General features: G+C 42.8%; 1 protein-coding gene across 1 annotated transcript; it reads right to left on the reverse strand.

The window, feature by feature from the left end:
- Positions 1 to 2,321: 2,321 nt before the first annotated feature.
- Positions 2,322 to 3,914, reverse strand: LOC137281186 (uncharacterized). The gene has a single exon (XM_067812307.1). It carries the CDS (start codon positions 3,912 to 3,914, stop codon positions 2,322 to 2,324), a length of 1,593 nt encoding a protein of 530 aa, XP_067668408.1.
- Between the last annotated feature and the right edge of the window lie 14,747 nt (positions 3,915 to 18,661).

An 18,661-nucleotide genomic window follows, 5' to 3' on the forward strand; every position in this document is an offset into this window, starting at 1 on the left:
CATAGCGACACTTTTCAAGGTCAAAATATGTCGCGTTGTCGCGTTGTCGCCCTATCTAAGATATGTAAGAATTCACTAAAACGCGACACGCGACAACGCGACATTTCGTCAACATGTCGCGTTGCCGCATTGTCGCGTGTCGCGTTTTATTAGTTACGGCGGAATCCAAAAACTATCACAAGCATGATTATTTTTATATGCTTTTTATGAGCTGAGATACCCGTGATTCGAACTCAGAACAATGATAAATGAACATCCATGTTGCCGTGTTAGTGTGTGGGTTAAGGGTGCGTGGTTATTGGCGCATTCAAACTGTTCATTTTGCTGAAGAATATTATGATTCAGTAGGTGCATGTTTGAAAGTAGTACATAAGTATCACTTGATCAAGTATCCATATGAGAAAAGTATGAGATATATTGTGAATTATCTCATGTGCAGGGTTAATAAAACAGGATTCAAATAGAACTAAAAACAGACATGACAACACATTATTGTATTGAAATACCTGGCTAATTTGCGAAGCTTCCCAAACCTTGAGAGAGTGCAGCGGTGGAGGAGTGAGGAGTGGTGTGGAGCGAAGCGGAGAGGAGCGGGCTAGGGTGGAGCGGAGTAGAACGGAGCGCCGGAGGAGTGAAGGAGGAGGAGGGTAGAGGAGAGGTGTGGTGTGGAATAGAGCGGAGCTTCGCAGAGTAGGAGGAGTGAGTGAGTGAGAGTTGGTTTCTGGCACTTCAAGGGTACGCAACACTACCAAGCTATTTCATCGTTTCTAATAAACCATTCCTCCAAAAGAAACGCATAGGCGATTTGTTTTTTCACAACTCTTCTGTTGCCAGGCGTCTGAATGTTAGTCTGAGCAAGATATAATGACTTGCAGCTCGTTGCAGCCAAACAGATATAAGAAATCACCGCCCCCTTTCAGGCAGACCTAGCGTGACCACTGCAGCTCAAATAGGTACATGCGGGTACTACAGTTGCGTGATGGTACTCCCACGGGTGAGAGCACAACAGCCAGGGCACCCGGGCTTCAGAGGATGTCAGGTCAAACTGTACGGAACAGGCTGAAAGAGATTCGTTTGAGAACCAGAAAACCCGACGTCAGGGTCGTGCTACGTCGTCATCAACGTCTTCGCTTATTATTTATTTGTTTTATAGACATTACCTTCTTCTAAAGCACATGCACTCATTACTGATGCAAAATTCATGCACTAAAGTCTATTTATGGACGAGTTATACACGTTTGAATCTTTTCTCAACAGATTTCTCGTCTATGCTTTTATTTCTTGGGATAGTATGTCACAATGATAACAGTCCATTTGTATGGCGTTTTCCCATTATCACGTTCAATGCCGACCTAAACTGCCTTTGAGGTGTCGGGTGGTTACGTGATATCTCATTCTACTTGGTATCCATCCACTGCTGGTTGAACAGAGGCAGATCTCGAACAAATTCATCAGCGTCGGACAGGACTGTACCATGAAACTGTGTCAGGAGCCACATTATGGAACACAGTGTCTCATTCGAGGACATGACCTGATGTTTCTGCCGATGTGGCTTGAATTTTAACAATATTTCAGTTTCTCACAACCTGTCATCTGGATATCGGCGAAATGTTCAAAGTGATTAATGTGTATGGTGCTGGGATTCGAACTTATGATAATAGCTATCTGGTGTGACAAAGAGACATTAATCTGCACAGCAAATTGCCCCGCCTTGAATGACAAGGCAAACGTGTGCCCTGATTACAATGAAAAGTATCAAATATTTGTCTTGCTGCTAAAACACACTTCATTCACTAAATACATTTATATATAAAATAATTTTCAAACCAACAAGGAAGATTTGCATTAAGTTCAAGAAAAGCAGTCCAACTGCCATTTCAAGCACTACTTCATTTTAAAAACCATTGGAAGTAGGAAAAGGACCATTGAAGTGTGAAATAGAGTTTAACTTTTCCTGCGCATGCGTACTATAATTTACTTTCTACGCATGCGCATCGGTAATCGGAAAGGGCGACAACGCGACAATGCGACATTTCAATATGTCGCATTGTCGCGTGTCGCGTTTTAGTAAATGTTTAGGGTTTTTTTACACATCGTAGATAGGGCGACAACGCGACAACGCGACATATTTTGACCTTGAAAAGTGTCGCTGTGTCGCGTGTCGCACTTTGGAGGAATAGAGAAAATGTTATTCGACACGCGACACGCGACACGCGACATCGCGACAATGTCCCTTCTCGGATTCCATAGATTCCATGCCTCAGGCATTACCTGGAGTGACTTAATGAGTGATCCTTTATATTACAGATATATGAGGTATGTCAGGTAAGAGTAGATGAAAAATGCATCACGCCGCTTCCTCCACGAGCAAGGGTTAGTGTCCGTGTCCGGGCATTGTTACAGATAAATACAACCACACGCAGTAGTATAAGTAGTAGTAGTAGCAGCCGCGTGGAGAGAGGGAGAGGGGGTAGTTGATGGCGGAGGAGACAGGGAGCGGGGGTAGGTGATGGAGGAGGGGACAGGGAGAGGGGGTAGGTGATGGAGGAGGAGACAGGGAGCGGGGGTAGGTGATGGTGGAGGAGAGAGGGAGTGGGGGTAGTTGATGGTGGAGGAGACAGGGAGTGGGGGTAGGTAATGGTGGAGGAGACACAGAGAGAGGGTAGGTAATGGCAGAGGAGACAGGGAGTTGGGGGTAGGTGATGGCAGAGGAGACAGGGAGTTGGGGTAGGTGATGGCGCAGGAGACAGGGAGTTGGGGTAGTGATGGTGGAGAAGACAGGGAGTGGGGGTAGGTGATGGCGGAGGAGACAGGGAGCGGGGGGTAGGTGATGGCAGAGGAGACAGGGAGTTGGGGTAGGTGATGGCGCAGGAGACAGGGAGTTGGGGTAGTGATGGTGGAGGAGACAGGGAGTGGGGGTAGGTGATGGCGGAGGAGACAGGGAGTGGGGGTAGGTGATGGTGGAGGAGAAAGGGAGTGGGGGTAGTTGATGGTGGAGGAGACAGGGAGCGGGGGTAGGTGATGGCGGAGGAGAGAGGGAGTAGGGGTAGTTGATGGTGGAGGAGACAGGGAGCGGGGGTAGGTGACGGCACACGAGGTAGGGAGTGGAGGTAGTTAATGGTGGAGGAGACAGAGAGAGAGGGTTGGTGATGGTGGAGGAGACAAGGAGAGGGGGTTGGTGATGGTGGAGGGGACAGGGAGAGGGGGTAGTTGATGGCGGAGGAGACAGGGAGCGAGGGTAGGTGATTGTGGAGGGGACAGGGAGCGGGGGTAGTTGATGGTGGAGGAGACAGGGAGTTGGGGGTAGGTGATGGTGGAAGAGACAGGGAGAGGGGGTAAGTGATGGTGGAGGAGACAGGGAGCGGGGGTAGGTGATGGTGGAGGAGACAGGGAGTTGGGGGTAGGTGATGGTGGAGGAGACAGGGAGAGGGGGTAGGTGATGGTGGAGGAGACAGGGAGAGGGGGTAGGTGATGGTGGAAGAGACAGGGAGAGGGGGTAAGTGATGGTGGAGGAGACAGGGAGCGGGGGTAGTTGATGGTGGAGGAGACAGGGAGTTGGGGGTAGGTGATGGTGGAGGAGACAGGGAGAGGGGGTAGTTGATGGTGGAGGAGACAGGGAGTTGGGGGTAGGTGATGGTGGAGGAGACAGGGAGAGGGGGTAAGTGATGGTGGAGGAGACAGGGAGCGGGGGTAGGTGATGGTGGAGGAGACAGGGAGTTGGGGGTAGGTGATGGTGGAGGAGACAGGGAGAGGGGGTAGGTGATGGTGGAGGAGACAGGGAGAGAGGGTAGGTGATGGTGGAGGAGACAGGGAGAGGGGGTAGGTGATGGCGGAGGAGACAGGGAGCGGGGGTAGGTGATGGTGGAGGAGACAGGGAGCGGGGATAGGTGTGGTAGTACGAGGAGAAGCCACATTCGCAGTTGATCTTTCAAATAATATTCAAGCTATGCCATTTTCCTGAAATATATTTTGAATGATTCGAATCCACCTTCCCATCTGAATCCCTGTTAATGCCTCATTTCATTCGTTGCACTTCCGGTAACCATGACAACAGCCATTACCCCTGTTTTCCACAAACCATACCTGTAACTTTTTCACCCCAATATCCATCGCCGCCCCAGCTGGTTTGGCCTTGTGAAATATTGACGACCATTATCGAAAAAGCAGACCCCATTCGGCTGCAATAACCCACCACGCCCCAATCCGCTGTGCTCTCCCCATGGGGCAGGGGACTGAACGCGGGTAGAGATTAGTTGATTCCCCAGAAAACTCGTTACTCCTCTCGATATCTCCGCCGAACGTCCCCCTACCGCGCTGTTAGGACGACGAAACAAGTGGTGTTGTGTAGATTGTATGTAGTAATACCTATTAGGGTTGGAAGATCGAGTGTATTAACTCGCACACGTGCTTTTTAACGGTTCTGAATATTTATTGGTCAAACGCGACAATGTGACATCATGTTGCCCTTGTAGAGAAAGAATTGTACAAAGTCATCAATTGTTCTTGGTGTCATAAAGTGTTAATCTAACGTAAAGAGAACGACATTTTGACGAGTCGAAGTTGACTCCATTTGTCATGTATGATATGCGCATGTGCGTTTAAGCGTCTCTAACAACTTACTGGTCAGTTGAAGCATGGTACTAACACAGTTCATAGATCATGACGTCACAAATGGATAACGTAATAATTATACAAGAGAACAATGTGTCTGCCGCTGTGTCTACGTGTGTATATCAATACGGATCATTAACTACGAACATTTCTGCATGTACGGAATTGTGAATTTACATACATGTGTTTTCCAGATGATGGAACACAATTATCCAGTCATAGGCCAATACACACGCACTTGCTCACAAGGTTAAAATCATCATGCGGTTAATTTTATCGGAAAATATTCGTTTGTTTTATATTTTTCTTTAGACTTTTCCTTAATTTAATTCGATGAGTGGTTGATGGCCAACTGTTGTATTTGTGTGATGTTAATTCCATGAAGATTCCAGGGTACAAGACTACTACACGTACGCCATTCACAGAGCAAGTAACAAACATTGACTTTAATAATTGACCATTTGTGAGCAAAACTAGCACATTTCATAAAGTTTCGTTATATGCTGACATAAAAATGTAAAACTTATCTTTCGCAATACGTGTAGAATTCTTTGTCATATAACGCAGTCGTCGTTTTTTCATAATTATCACTTATAAAATCAGGACTTGACTAACCATATTTTCATCTTTACAGTCTCTGCCTTCATACTGATAGCATCAATATACGTCATCTACAGCAGAAAAATGAAGATGACAGCAACATCGAAACTGTCATGATGACATTCTAAGATTTCATATTTTACACATCGCAAGTATTTTAACATTATTATGTTTTACAGGTTAAAGATGAAAATGCATCAGTGGGGGTTCGGGTGATTCTGACACAGTCCGGCCGGTAAGGCTCATCATCACCTCAGGGTTCTAACCCCCTCTGCACGCAACCCAGACAGCGAATGGGACTTCTCCGGGAACCAGGTACCAAAACCAAGGGCACCGAGAACAATGTGGAGCCTGACAACTGTGTACTTGGGATGCTACTTGGGATGCTAGTGGGATGCTAGTGGAATGCTAGCGGGATGCTAGTGGGATGCTAGTGGTATGCTCTTGGGATGCTGGTGGGATGCTGGTGGGATGCTAGTGGGATGCTAGCGATACATGTCAAAGACGAGGTTTATCATTATTGCTGTGAAAAAGTGAATAATTGTAATGAGGTCTGTATACATTTAGCATCCATTACATTTTACTGGAAGTGACTCTCGCCCTTCTGTAGAATAGATAAAATAGAAACATTATCCCCTAGTAAATGCTCAAATCAGACTACCCAACACAGGATTTGTGCAGCCCAGTCAACTGATTACGGGAATACCTTGCGTTTTGATGGTGATCACAAAGGTGTACGCTTTTGATAGATGTTGCACAGGGCTGTATTAAACCAATATATTACTAAACATTTTAATGTGGAAATATGAGTAGGTTATTGTCTCACAGTATGAGGCAGAATACGTTCGTATGTTTAAAAAAGAAGCATTTTGTAATGTTTAAACTTGCAAACACCCTAAATACATGGATATGTGTATATGTAGATAGGTATATATGTACATAGGTGATTTTCACATGTGTCTAAGTAATATATATAAACAAGATGAGTCCAGATATTTCTGACCCGTGAACGTCCGGGTTAGGATAGTGGCCTTCAATAACCCATGCTTGTCGTAAAAGGCGACTAACGGGATCGGGTGGTCAGACTCGCTGACTCGGTGGACGCATGTCATCGGTTCCCAGTCACGCAGATCGATGCTCATGCTGTTGATCACTGGATTGTCTGGTCCAGGCTCGATTATTTACAGATAGTCGCCATATACTAGTAGCTGGAATATTTCTGATTGCGGCGTAAAACTAAACTCACTCACCCACTCCAGATATTTTTTTCCTTTCAAACCTCCTGTATATCTATATCTGCACAAGATCTTTAGCCATCCAACCGCTCTGTACACCTGAAGATACAATAGTTAATACGTACGTATCCGTATGACAGTACAAAATAGTATGCGCGTACAACATAATATGACAGTGCAATATAGTGTGGCGGTACGATACAGTGTGGCAGTACAACATAGAGTGACACTACAACATAGCATAGCAGTACAATATAGAGTGGCAGTACAATATAGAGTAGCAGTACAAAATAGTGTGGCGGTACAATATAGTGTGACAGTACAATATAGAGTAACATAGAGTAAAGTGACATAGAGTAACAGCATGACAGAGCAATATAGTGTGGTAGTTAATGTACCATGACAGTGCAATATAGCGGGGCAGTGCAAAATCGTGTGGCAGTACAATATAGTGTGACAGTACAAGACAGCTTGATAATACGACACAGAGTAGTAGCACACTATAGTGTGGCAGTGCAATATAGTGTGACAGTGCGGTATAGTGTGACATGCAATGTCGGAGCAGTGTATTATAGCAGTACAATATAATATGGCAATAGAATATAGTACGGCAGTACAAGACAGTGTTGTGCTATGATATAGTATGTCAGTACAAGACAGTGTTGTGCTATGATATAGTATGTCAGTACACGATAGTGTGGCAGAGCGACATAGTGTGGCAGTACATTGTAGTTTGACAGTTCATTACAGCGTGGCTGTGATATGGCAGTACAATATACTGTGGCAGTACAATAGAACATGGCAGTAGATACAGTGTGGCAGTACAGCATAGGATGGCAGTACAATAATGTGTGGCAGTACAATATAGAATGGCTGTACAATAATGTGTGGCAGTACAATAATGTGTGGCAGTACAATATAGAATGGCTGTACAATAATAGCAGTACAACAATGTGTGGCAGTACAATATAGAATGGATGTACAATAATAGCAGTATAACAATGTGTGGCAGTACAACAATGTGTGGCAGTACAATATAGAATGGCTGTACAATAATAGCAGTACAACAATGTGTGGCAGTTCAGTAATGTATGGCAGTACAATATAGAATGGCTGTACAATAATAGCAGTACAACAATGTGTTTCAGTACAATATAGAATGGCTGTACAATAATAGCAGTACAACAATGTGTGGCAGTACAACAATGTGTGGCAGTACAACAATGTGTGGCAGTACAACAATGTGTGGCAGTACGATATACAGTTGGAATTCACGGTTTAGTCAACGTTAGCTGAAGAGTGACTCAACCACAACTCTTATTAAAGTTGAAGAATAAATTTCCTTCCAAGCACGGATGTCACCCGGACAACTATTAAGTAAGGAAATAACTGCTTTGCACTCGTTTAGACATTTTCTATGAATATTAAAATCACCGTGATTATGGAAGTACAAGAAAACGTCTTGCAAATGGTTCTGAATCTACATCAGATTGTCCTGTAAGGAAATTACGGGTAACTTCACCTACTCGGTTCTTAATTAGTAATTCCATTTCTTTGTGCAATGAAACACTCAAGCATTACCTGGAACGATCTTTTGTAGTCACCTGATAAAAATGTTTTGTCATTGTTATCATGGAGATATTGATTCTGCATGACAGCTCGTGTTTTTCCTGTTATTACAACTTAAACAACCGCTTACAGCTGCAAGAAAGTCAATTGCCGAGGCGTGCCAGCAGCAAAACCGGAAGTGTCACCCCAAACGGAAGTGCGCACATGACAAAGGACGGTATCATCACCGTGGTTCTTCTCGCGCGGATAACTACTAAAGTGAGAGTGCCTTTGAATTATTTCAAGGTATGGATTTGGAACGTGGAATCATCGTTTATGATTTTTTGCCTAATATTTGTAGGACAGGTTTGTGTTTGCTTTTTAAAAAAATAAAGAGCGTAAAAATGTCTTTGAACCTAGTAGTTGTTTCAGAATTGGTAGACACGTACAACACATAATGATTGTACCTGTTGTTCTCGGAATAACATCAATATGTAGTAAAATAATTCAAGTATCACCGAGGCCACTAATGGCACGACGCACATGTGTCATGTGACAATAGGGTAGCTGTCACTTTTTTCTGGGGAAAAACATCACAAGTTCATAAACAGGTGTCATCTATGTATTTGCACTGAACTTACCTCCAGTGACACACTACCTTTCTCTGTTAATAGATGGACCGCTCACTGTAACTGAGGGTACATTCCCGCTGGCGACGAGTTACTGTAATGGCTTCCCCTTTGTACATGTCAGGAGCAGAATTGGTACTTTTTAAAAAAGAGAGTTCCAAGGCGAAGAAAATTATGCCGCACACGTATTTAATTACAATGAACTGCGACAAATTTTATAAAAGCACATGGCTTGGTTTACATGTTAAAGTCTGTAATTTCTATTTCACTCTATTCACTTAATGTAGGGAAATCATTGAGAAAACTAGAATTATTGTTATTGCCTGGCAACGTTGTGTGGAAACCCACTCACTCATGAACAGAACGTGCGCTACGGTTGCCTTCCAAACTTAATGCATTTTATCTAATGACATTAAACATTTTGTTAAATTTGTATGTGTTACACAAATTCAAATCCAACCAATTATTTTTTTTAAACGCATTTATTTTTTTAATGCGTTGAGATTCACATTTAATCTTTTACCTTAAGTTTGCATTTCATTATGCATGGGTAATTCCCGTCTCGTTTCAACGCGCATTAAACCGCGTCATTATCCAATTAAAATCTCCAACAGGAAGCGCCCGGCATGGCGCACGCATCGGACCGTGCTGGGAAGCTCCTTTCGGATCTTTTCGAGTTATCTCCCTTCATATCGCCACCATTGCAATAAATCACGTATCGCTGCTCATTGAGCACGTTGACAGCAAGGTGTACTGATATTAGAATCACACAAGCACCTGGCAATAAACACTTGTAATAACATTCTGACATCGCTCAGCCGTTGGCTGTAATATCCAAATTTCAATGTGCGCATTAAACCTGACTGATGCTTGTATATAAAGGTGGTATATTGTCCATCTGCTCAGTATGTTAGTTACAACACTGCTCTGGAAGAGTGTCAAAGAATCTGTTCACTGATCAGTTAATTGCCCATTTGTGCTATATTTTATCTAGAAAACAATTCATGGAACGAATTCCACAAGCTGTTCACTGAATAAGTGATTTGGCCATTTGTACCATAACTGAACTTTATAACACTGCATGGAAAGAATGTCCAACAAACTGTTCACGGAATCAGCTCATTGTCCTTCTGTGCAATATTTTAGTTATAACACTGCATGGAAAGAATGGCTAACAGACTGTTTACGAAATCAGCTCATTGTCCTTTTGTGCAATATTTTAGTTATATCACTCCAAGTAAAGAATTTCAACGAAACTGTTCACAGAGACGTTTGTACATTGTCCATTTGGACTATCTTTTCGTCATATTAAGAGTATCGATTTTCTGACCGAGACAATGTGTCTACAGATGTCTTTCCACCCAGTGGGATACTCCGGGTATGAATCTCGGTCCCAGGTAACCTATGCCTTTCTACCCGAGGAGAATACAGATAATGATATGGAATCATCACAAATTGTACCTGCCGTATGCGGGTAGTGAAGGGTTCGGGTGGGTTTGGTTCACGTACTGACTTGGCGGCAGATCCAGTGTGAGTCACCGCATTGTCAGGAGCAGATTCGATTTTCTGGAAACCGCCGCCATATGGCTGGAACACTGTGTCCATAAAGATTTGACCAACAAGACATCTTGTGGGATACAGACGCGATCATATGTCAATCAGTTTGTTTTACACAGAAACTGGAATGCACATATCGCGTTTCATTTTGTAACAATTTTCCGCCACCAGTGCGGAAGTTTTAGATGTCACAGTTACTATGCAGTGACAGATATAACCTTATTGACGCTGTAGCCGGGTTTGAGTTAGTCAATAAAACTACAAGAATGTTAAACAATTAAATGGGAAATTACCTATTGACATTAACACTTTGTTCCTGTAATGCATAGGGACTGAGAGCAGGAAAGAGACACTGCAGCAAGAATTCTCAATTAAATACAATGTTCATGGAATGGCAACATAATCTGACTTTAAAGTTTCCTTGAGACATAAAATGGGCAAATAACCCACCAGCCTTTCAATCGGAGCTGACTCTCTGGGAAGAAGCCCGTTTGATGGACCTCACACGTGTCTGGAAATCACTTCTTACTTCCCTGATCACGTGATCATATTTCGCAAACGCGCACCTGCGCCAATGACTGTTCCACCACCGGAGAGTCCACCCCACGGACTGAGGGTCTTCTTGGATCACGCGACCCTGAAATCACGCGGAATCATTACAAATAATCGAACATTATGGGATATAAAATTCTCAACAAAGAATCTGTCAACAAAATGGCGAGTCAGGTGATTTGTGGGTCATAAAACTACCAGTCGGAAGAAGTGGGTCCGTATCGGGTAACGGGAGACACACACACCGTCAGAAACTGGAGGACACGATTTAACAGTATGGTGAATCGCGGGACTCGTACGAACAGGACATTTGGTCACGTGATCTCGCGAGTCCTCCCAACAATGAGTTGGGCTAATGACACAGCCACGGCACAATTAGCGACTTGGATTCCCCGATCATATTTAGCAATCAGAGCAATAAACGTGGTCTTAAGGATGGGTTAGATCGAGATGGTGAGATCTGATTGCAGGTTCCTTGTTCAGACGTCTGAACCTCATCAACAGCGAAGTCAAGCTCCGCGCAGTGCTCCTCATGTGAAGTTTTGTTGGAGAATAAACATCAAATTTATGGTTCTTATCAGAGATCAATATCGACGTGTTTGACACTGGCTTTGATGGGAATATGACAGGAATTATGCTATCGTTGTTTTACTGGGAAAATCTGAAGTACTCTCGCATGGTCACGTGTCAAGCAGTCCGATTCAACTGGGGTTTAAGTTTATGATGCACAGAGCCATAATGTACCGCATGTTGTGGCTGTGTTCTGCTTCAGCTCGGCTTCTCTGTATTAATTATTTGTTCACATTCTTTACATCCATTGTCTTAGTTCTGTCCTGATAGGGTGAATCTAGCCAGTCTGAAGCAGTCACACACGTGCTCCTTGCACTGTGTAGTCAGTTCATATTAGAGATACCTGTAAAGATCCGCGTTAGAAATTTTCACCAGCAACCCCTAGTTGTCTTAAAAGACGACTAACGGGATCGGGTGGTCAGGCTCGCTGACTTGGTTGACGGATCGTATCCATCGTAGATTGATTCTCTGACTGGATTGTCTGGTCCAGACTCGATTATTTAGAGACCGTCGCCATATAGCTGAAATATTGCTGAGTGTGGCGTTAAGCAAGATACAAATCATAACAGAATGGCAAACAAAACAAATGACCGTTTTGGCGAAAGGATGTGGAATAATAGCGATTGAAATAGTTTGGACTGCTTCAATATGTTCATGAGTTGTTCATGTGTTCAACGGTGTTTTGTACCATAGGTAAAGACAGGTTTGCTGAGGCTTATATCCTGTCTGAGACAGTAGCATAGCTGTCGATTCGAACCTTATTAATTATCACCTTTGCAATGTTCACCTTGGAAATGAGACGCGTAGTGATTCCAATGCACGAATACTCTATCCGTCACAACCCTCATCAGCGTAAGCATCGCCATTAAAACTGGTTAGAGCTTTATTATAAAGACACTAATTTAATTTCATTCATAATTTGTGAGCACCATTCTCAAACTGCACTGACAAAGCCTTTTCTCTATAATCTTAGGGTTGATGGTTTAAAACATAAATGCATCTAGTTGTCAGAGATTGCATGGAGATGTGAGAGGTGACGTTAATGATCATTGGAAATCTGAGCTGACAATCAGAAAGCGAGTGTTCTTTGTCTTGCCTGGTCGCCAATAGCAGGCGCTTGTATTTGGTAGGTTCAATCTTGAGACAAGTGATGTAGGAGGGTGTCACTGGTAAGTCTATTCTTGAGAAAAGTGATGTAGACGGATGTCACTGGTAGGTCTAGTCTTGAGACAAGTGATGTAGGTGGGTGTAGCTGGTAGGTTCAATCTTGAGACAAGTGATGTAGGTGGGTGTAGCTGGTAGGTTCAATCTTGAGACAAGTGATGTAGGTGGATGTAGCTGGTAGGTTCAATCTTGAGACAAGTGATGTAGGTGGGTGTAGCTGGTAGGTTCAATCTTGAGACAAGTGACGTAGGCGGGTGTAGATGGTAGGTCTAGTCTTGAGACATGGCGGTTGTAACTGGCGTGTTGTCTGTTGTACAATGCTTGTCCGTTCGTCCGTCCCTCTGTCTGTTGGTACAAGGCGCTTCTGTACAGCTGTGGATCATGGTAACTCCGGTGTCCTGTGTATAGGGAGGTTCCATTGTTGCGTATTTTGGTCACGTGTTAATAACTGTCTCCCAAGTCTCGGGGCAACAATCACTGATCCCTACAGACAGAAACAAGAAACAATGAAACTCATGCAGTCGACACATCACCTTCAGTCTGAATTAACAAATTTTAAAAACATTGTGTCAGATTTCCAGCGACATTAAAAACAGATAATTGTATTCATACCTGACACCTGACATCGTATTAAAGAGACGACATGACGATGTGACCAGTGTTTAGAAAACGTTATGCTCACTTTGAGGACAAATTTTACCAGAACAACTTTTTGTTATTCGGCCTGAATATCACTGTGTATTTTTTGTGTCAGTGAGTCAATAAGTCATGCAATAAGTCACGTGGTAAGTCATGCGGTATGTCACGTAGTGTATGGCTTCTGTGCCCTGCCTGCAGATATATCACTGTTATTGCAGGTCTGTTATAGATGAAACGCGAAGACTGTCCAGGAGGTTGGTACATGACTGACCCGTGTAGATCCCAGTTAGCATTGATCTTCAGTAACCCATGCTTGTCGTACGAGACGACAAACGGAATCGGGTGGTCAAGCTCGCTGACTTGCTTGACACATGTCATTGGTTTCCAAGTGTGTAGATTGATGCTCTTGTTGTTGATCACTTGATTGTCTGGTCCAGACTCAGTGACATACATGTCGCTGCCATGTAGATATATTGCTGATTAGGGCGTCAAACAACAAACAAAGATACAGAACTAAATTGTGGAATCCTAAATGAACACACATAACCAAAGAACAAGCACCTGTTACAACGAAACACACGGACTGAGGTTTCCTGTGGTATAGAGCAACATACCTGGTCCCCTCACCGGCGTCCGGCGTCCGGCGTCCGGCGTCCAGGTACCCGTGACATGCACAGTCAGACGCCATCGACGTTTTATACGCTGTGTTCTTGGATTCAGGGAATCGTGTTAAACACAGGCCAACATGTCGCACATTAAACGAAACACCGAGAACAACTGTTCCAACCTTTGGTCTTACCCTTTGGTAAAACAAACAAATAAAGCGATTTGAAACGCTGATCATCAGTAAAACAACTTTTATCCTAAGCTGAATATAATTCTGACGGTAATTTGTTTCAGTTTTAGCAATTTCACTTTATCTGGTTTACGGTTTTTTTGTTTAAAGTGAAATTCATCAGTACATTTTCATTGTAAACATACGATTGTTTGAGAAGTTTAAAATGTTTTCTGGACTTGTTCCTATTTTGTGTTATTTATGTAAAATCAAACATATTCATACCTTAGTAGTCCCCTTAACTACTCAAAGATCTTATAATTGAGTCGGGAGCGATTGCTGAAAATGAAAGTTCGAATACGTTTTCTGTTGCAAATAAGGCTTACACCGGAGCGTTCAGACGGCAGCTACAGGATGTATGATAAACATAAACAGACAAAAAACTTCTTTTGCTCAGTATTCGCATCATTAATTTCGCGAAAAAAAATGTTTCAAACAGACGTCTGAGACTAACGCCACCTTGAGACAAAGGTGTGGAATCTTGCTTCCGTATACTGGCTGCTGTTGACCTCCTTTCGTCATTTTATTAGTGGACGTACATGTAATATAAAGGAAGAACTCGGTGCCCTGGTGTTACATGTTCCCATATTGTAGGGTTAGCGATTATTTCGACAACATTCAAATGAGATTAAAAATGATTGATCTGGAAAAGAAGCTTGTAAACGAAGGCATGTATATAAAGCATGCATCCAGCTCAGATTGATTAATGAAGCTTGCAACATCTAGATATGTTTTATTAACAGCTTAAATATGGTATAAAAATAATAATCAAAATTCATTACTCGAGCAGTGGTGCAGTTATTTTGATGTGATAAATGAACACGTCTTGATGCATTTCAAATTCTCAGCAACAGGAGGGATCATTAATATAATGGCTTCTATTTTTGTTCCGGGTGACTGAGCACATAATATCATTAAACATAGCCCGTAAGAACTGATACACACACCTGTAGGTGGTTATGAGTGCAGTATTGTATGTTCAGTGTATATACATTGTAGTTTGGAAACGTCTTTGGCAACATGGTAAAGCACATGCTCAACGTCTGATTTATACAAATGCTGATTCAGAGTAAAGATGAGTATAGATGAGGGATTAGGGTTCCAAACTTTGGCCATGCGTACCATTGCCTAATTTGGACGGATGCATTGTGAAGTTGACCAAGCACGTCTAGCTGACCTATAATAAGATTCAAATGGCTTACTGGCTAGCTCTGGAACCACATGGCACCCAGACACTCCTAGCTCTGTGAGGATGTTTGGAGGTTCTTTCACCAGTTTTTGCGCTCCCACCATCTTAATGATGTGTCCCTCACATCTGATCTTTACAGGGTCCATTGTTAGGTTTTCTTCGATGTGCTGAATATGACGCAACATAATTACTGATATCGGCGTTGCATGTGTCAATGAACTTGAGACTAATTCTCCAACACAATGGCCAAAAAGAAACCAACCTGAATATTTCTCAATACACATTTGTTGCACATCGACAAATATCTTGCCAAATAGTGGTGTTTGACTTTGTTCAACTGGCCCTGAATATAAACATGATATCCCTGCATGATTTGTTTCAGTATATAGACAAGTCTTGGAACAATTTCAAATCCATACACGTCACAACCGCAGAACACACAACCATGGTTCCTTCCTCCAAAGCTCAAAACGAGTCCCTTTGAAAATATCGTGCGCAATAAAGAGATTGATTATAGTGCCTATTTTATTAAATTATCCCCGCTTAACAAACCAAATGTAATATTGCATAAATTTTACATGTAGGAAGCCACTTTTGAGCCTACGAGCATAACTTGAGAACAAGCTGTAAAAGCGCACGCGCACGTCATTTGCAAAACCGTGTTCACTCATGAGGTACTCGTTTTATCACGTGACAATCAGTGTTGTTGCCACGCTTTGGTGACTCCGCGCCCAAACAGCACATGTCAGAATCAATTTTAGTTAAACCCTAAACGCTTGAGCTCTTTGTGTTAAATCTTGCTCACGTTTGCCAACACTTGGAACTGGCTTTCAGAGGAAGCAATTTTCTTGCCAAACACAGTTTATCTATCTGTCGGGACACGGGTGGGAACGTCAACACAGCTAATTGCTCTCGATACCTCATAACTCAGAAGTCAGTTTTTGCCATTGATTAATGGGAATTTGATCGTCAAAAAACTTAGTTCTGAAGAATTTTTTTCAGGATCCAATGTATAGAGACATATACAAAGAGCATGTCGTGTTATGTAAGCCTGTTTGAGATATGTCACGTGTTAGAATGTCAGCCAATCAAGTTTATGTTGTCGCGCGTGGTTCTGTGATATGGGTTTGTGAACTTGATATGGTTCTATAATGTCACACAGTGCAATGCTTTCACTTCGCGATAACAATCAGTTTTGATATATTCTTGGAATAAGATATAACCCTTCACTTTACTGTTCAACAAAGGATACACTGTGGAAGTTCCATTACCATTATCCCAAGGAAGTAACTATGGCAACGGTCGTATTTATTAAATAACATTATCAGTAGTAAGATGTACTTTCTCAGTACTATTCATTATCAATTAATATCACCTGTGCATAAGAAAACGGAGAACAAATTTATTTACTTCAACAGTTTGGTATTTCACAACTGTTACTGGTGGGATTAGGCATTAAGGTGTTTTGCAGTTAAATAATACAGTGTCACATCGAGACGCTATGGTAATAAAGAACGCGATTGGGATTTCGACAAACAACTGCCTTCTCTGGTAATCTTGTTACAAACAGGCATTACTCACACAGAGTACAGATCATATCAGCAATGAACACAATGCGATTATTAGCCGATTGCCCATAGATAATGATCCACACCCAGTCGCCCTCTCCTCCCGTCTCTCCTTTATGCCACAAACCGAATTACAATTTTCCACAGAACCATTGACGTTGAAGAGCGAAAGATATCACTCGATAAACATGAGCTTCTGTCTCGCGCTTCACGTCCGCATCGTGAACGCTTATGCTTTACAATATTACTTCTGCAGCACCTTGAGTTATCGCTATTTCTCTTCTTCTGGATAGTATAAAACACGCGATTAGCCATCCCGAACACTCCGTCCGTTGTTTTTTATATCACCAGCTTTCATTCGTCTCTATCCGCGTCGACCCTAAAGCGATAATAACATCAAACATGGATGAATTAAAGCGATTTATGCCACGCTAATGACGTGTTTATGTTGACTACGTCCACGAAGAACAGGAACTACCGTTTGGGAAGACGTTTTAGGAGAATGTTCTGATGCAATTATACAGCGAGCACTCATCACCGTCCCGATATGTTTTCATAAAGTGTTTACGGATTCTGTTTCATATTCCAGAGCCATTATCGAGTGTTTGGTAATGACAGGTAGAGCGGACGTTATGGGGATATTTGAGGCTGAGGGAAATATAATCAAATATAACGCAAACGTCCGGGTACATCCAAACAATGGAGGCATCAAGATGTGTCTATAGTAAGATATGTTATATTTGGGATTACACTTTCTTAGTACTGTACAAGTTCTGGTACTTTTTGGGGTTGAGTCCAACCTCGAACCTCCAACTTTCGAACCAACACTCTCAGAGTCAGGCAACCAATTGCCAGTACACAACGTCAGCCGCCTAACCCTCTCAGCCGTCTAACCCTCTCAGCCGCCGCGACTTCCACAAGACTTCCACGGTTACGCCGAATCCCGGACTGGGCTCAAGCCCGCGCTAGAGTTTGTACTTTACTAATAAAATGTAATCCCAAATATTTTACATTCAACCACTTTCTAAATAGCATTCTGTAGTCATCGTGTGTATAGTAGCGTACAGGTCTTACTTCAGATATATTACAGGAATAAAGGATCTAGTCCAGGCCGACCAAACCGTTGGTCGATAGTATGAACAATGGTTGAGTTACGCAATCAGCAATATTCCTCCTGCATGACGGCAGTCTGTGAATAACTGACACTGGACCAGACAATCCAGTGATCAACAGCAGGAACAGTGACATTTAAACCCGTTGTAGAGCGACAGCCAAATAGCCAGGTCAAAAGTTAAAACCATCCCATCCACATTATATCTCCACTTACGACGATCTGATAAAATGTGGCTGGCGATTGGTTCACTGACATCTAGAAATCTGAATTTCAGTTATTCCAGAAATCCTTTTTTCAAAACAAATACTTTTAATAATAAACATTTGTATACAAACAAAAATGCGTACTGATATACATTTGTTTTTCCGGTTACTTCGATCGATACCACTGGGAAAAGGCCCGTCTTTTTTAACGAGGCTTCATGGTGCTGGAGGAAAGCCTAGCCGTGACGTAGGGCCTAGTTCCTGCTTCGGGGATTCCCGCCAACACGACTGGTACCGACACAGCAATTCTGCAATATGGACTTGAAACAGCGGAATCAAACATAGCTTGAAGAGGACCTGGGGCTCTTTTCACGTTGCAACCTTCACCAAGGTTCACCTTAACTCCCTCTCTTTAACATTGCACTAAGTTTAACTTAGTAACCTACGATAACGTTAGTACTTTGTGAAAGGACCCTCGTGCTTCCGACAGGATGAGTGAGTGTGTGAGTGAGTGAGTGAGTTAGTAAATGAATGAGTGCGTGAGTGAGTGAGTGGGATTTTATGCCGCTGGTACCACTATTCCAGCGAAGTCCCCTCCTGGAACCAATTACCACGGGCATAGCCATACGCATAAGCGAAGCGAACCG

The sequence above is a fragment of the Haliotis asinina genome, chromosome 4 (assembly GCF_037392515.1).
Source record: "Haliotis asinina isolate JCU_RB_2024 chromosome 4, JCU_Hal_asi_v2, whole genome shotgun sequence".
NCBI lineage: Eukaryota > Metazoa > Mollusca > Gastropoda > Lepetellida > Haliotidae > Haliotis > Haliotis asinina.

Bases quoted from the DNA above. Each gene is read 5' to 3' on its own strand.
- LOC137281186 (XM_067812307.1), bottom strand. From the start codon at position 3,914: ATGTGGCTTCTCCTCGTACTACCACACCTATCCCCGCTCCCTGTCTCC.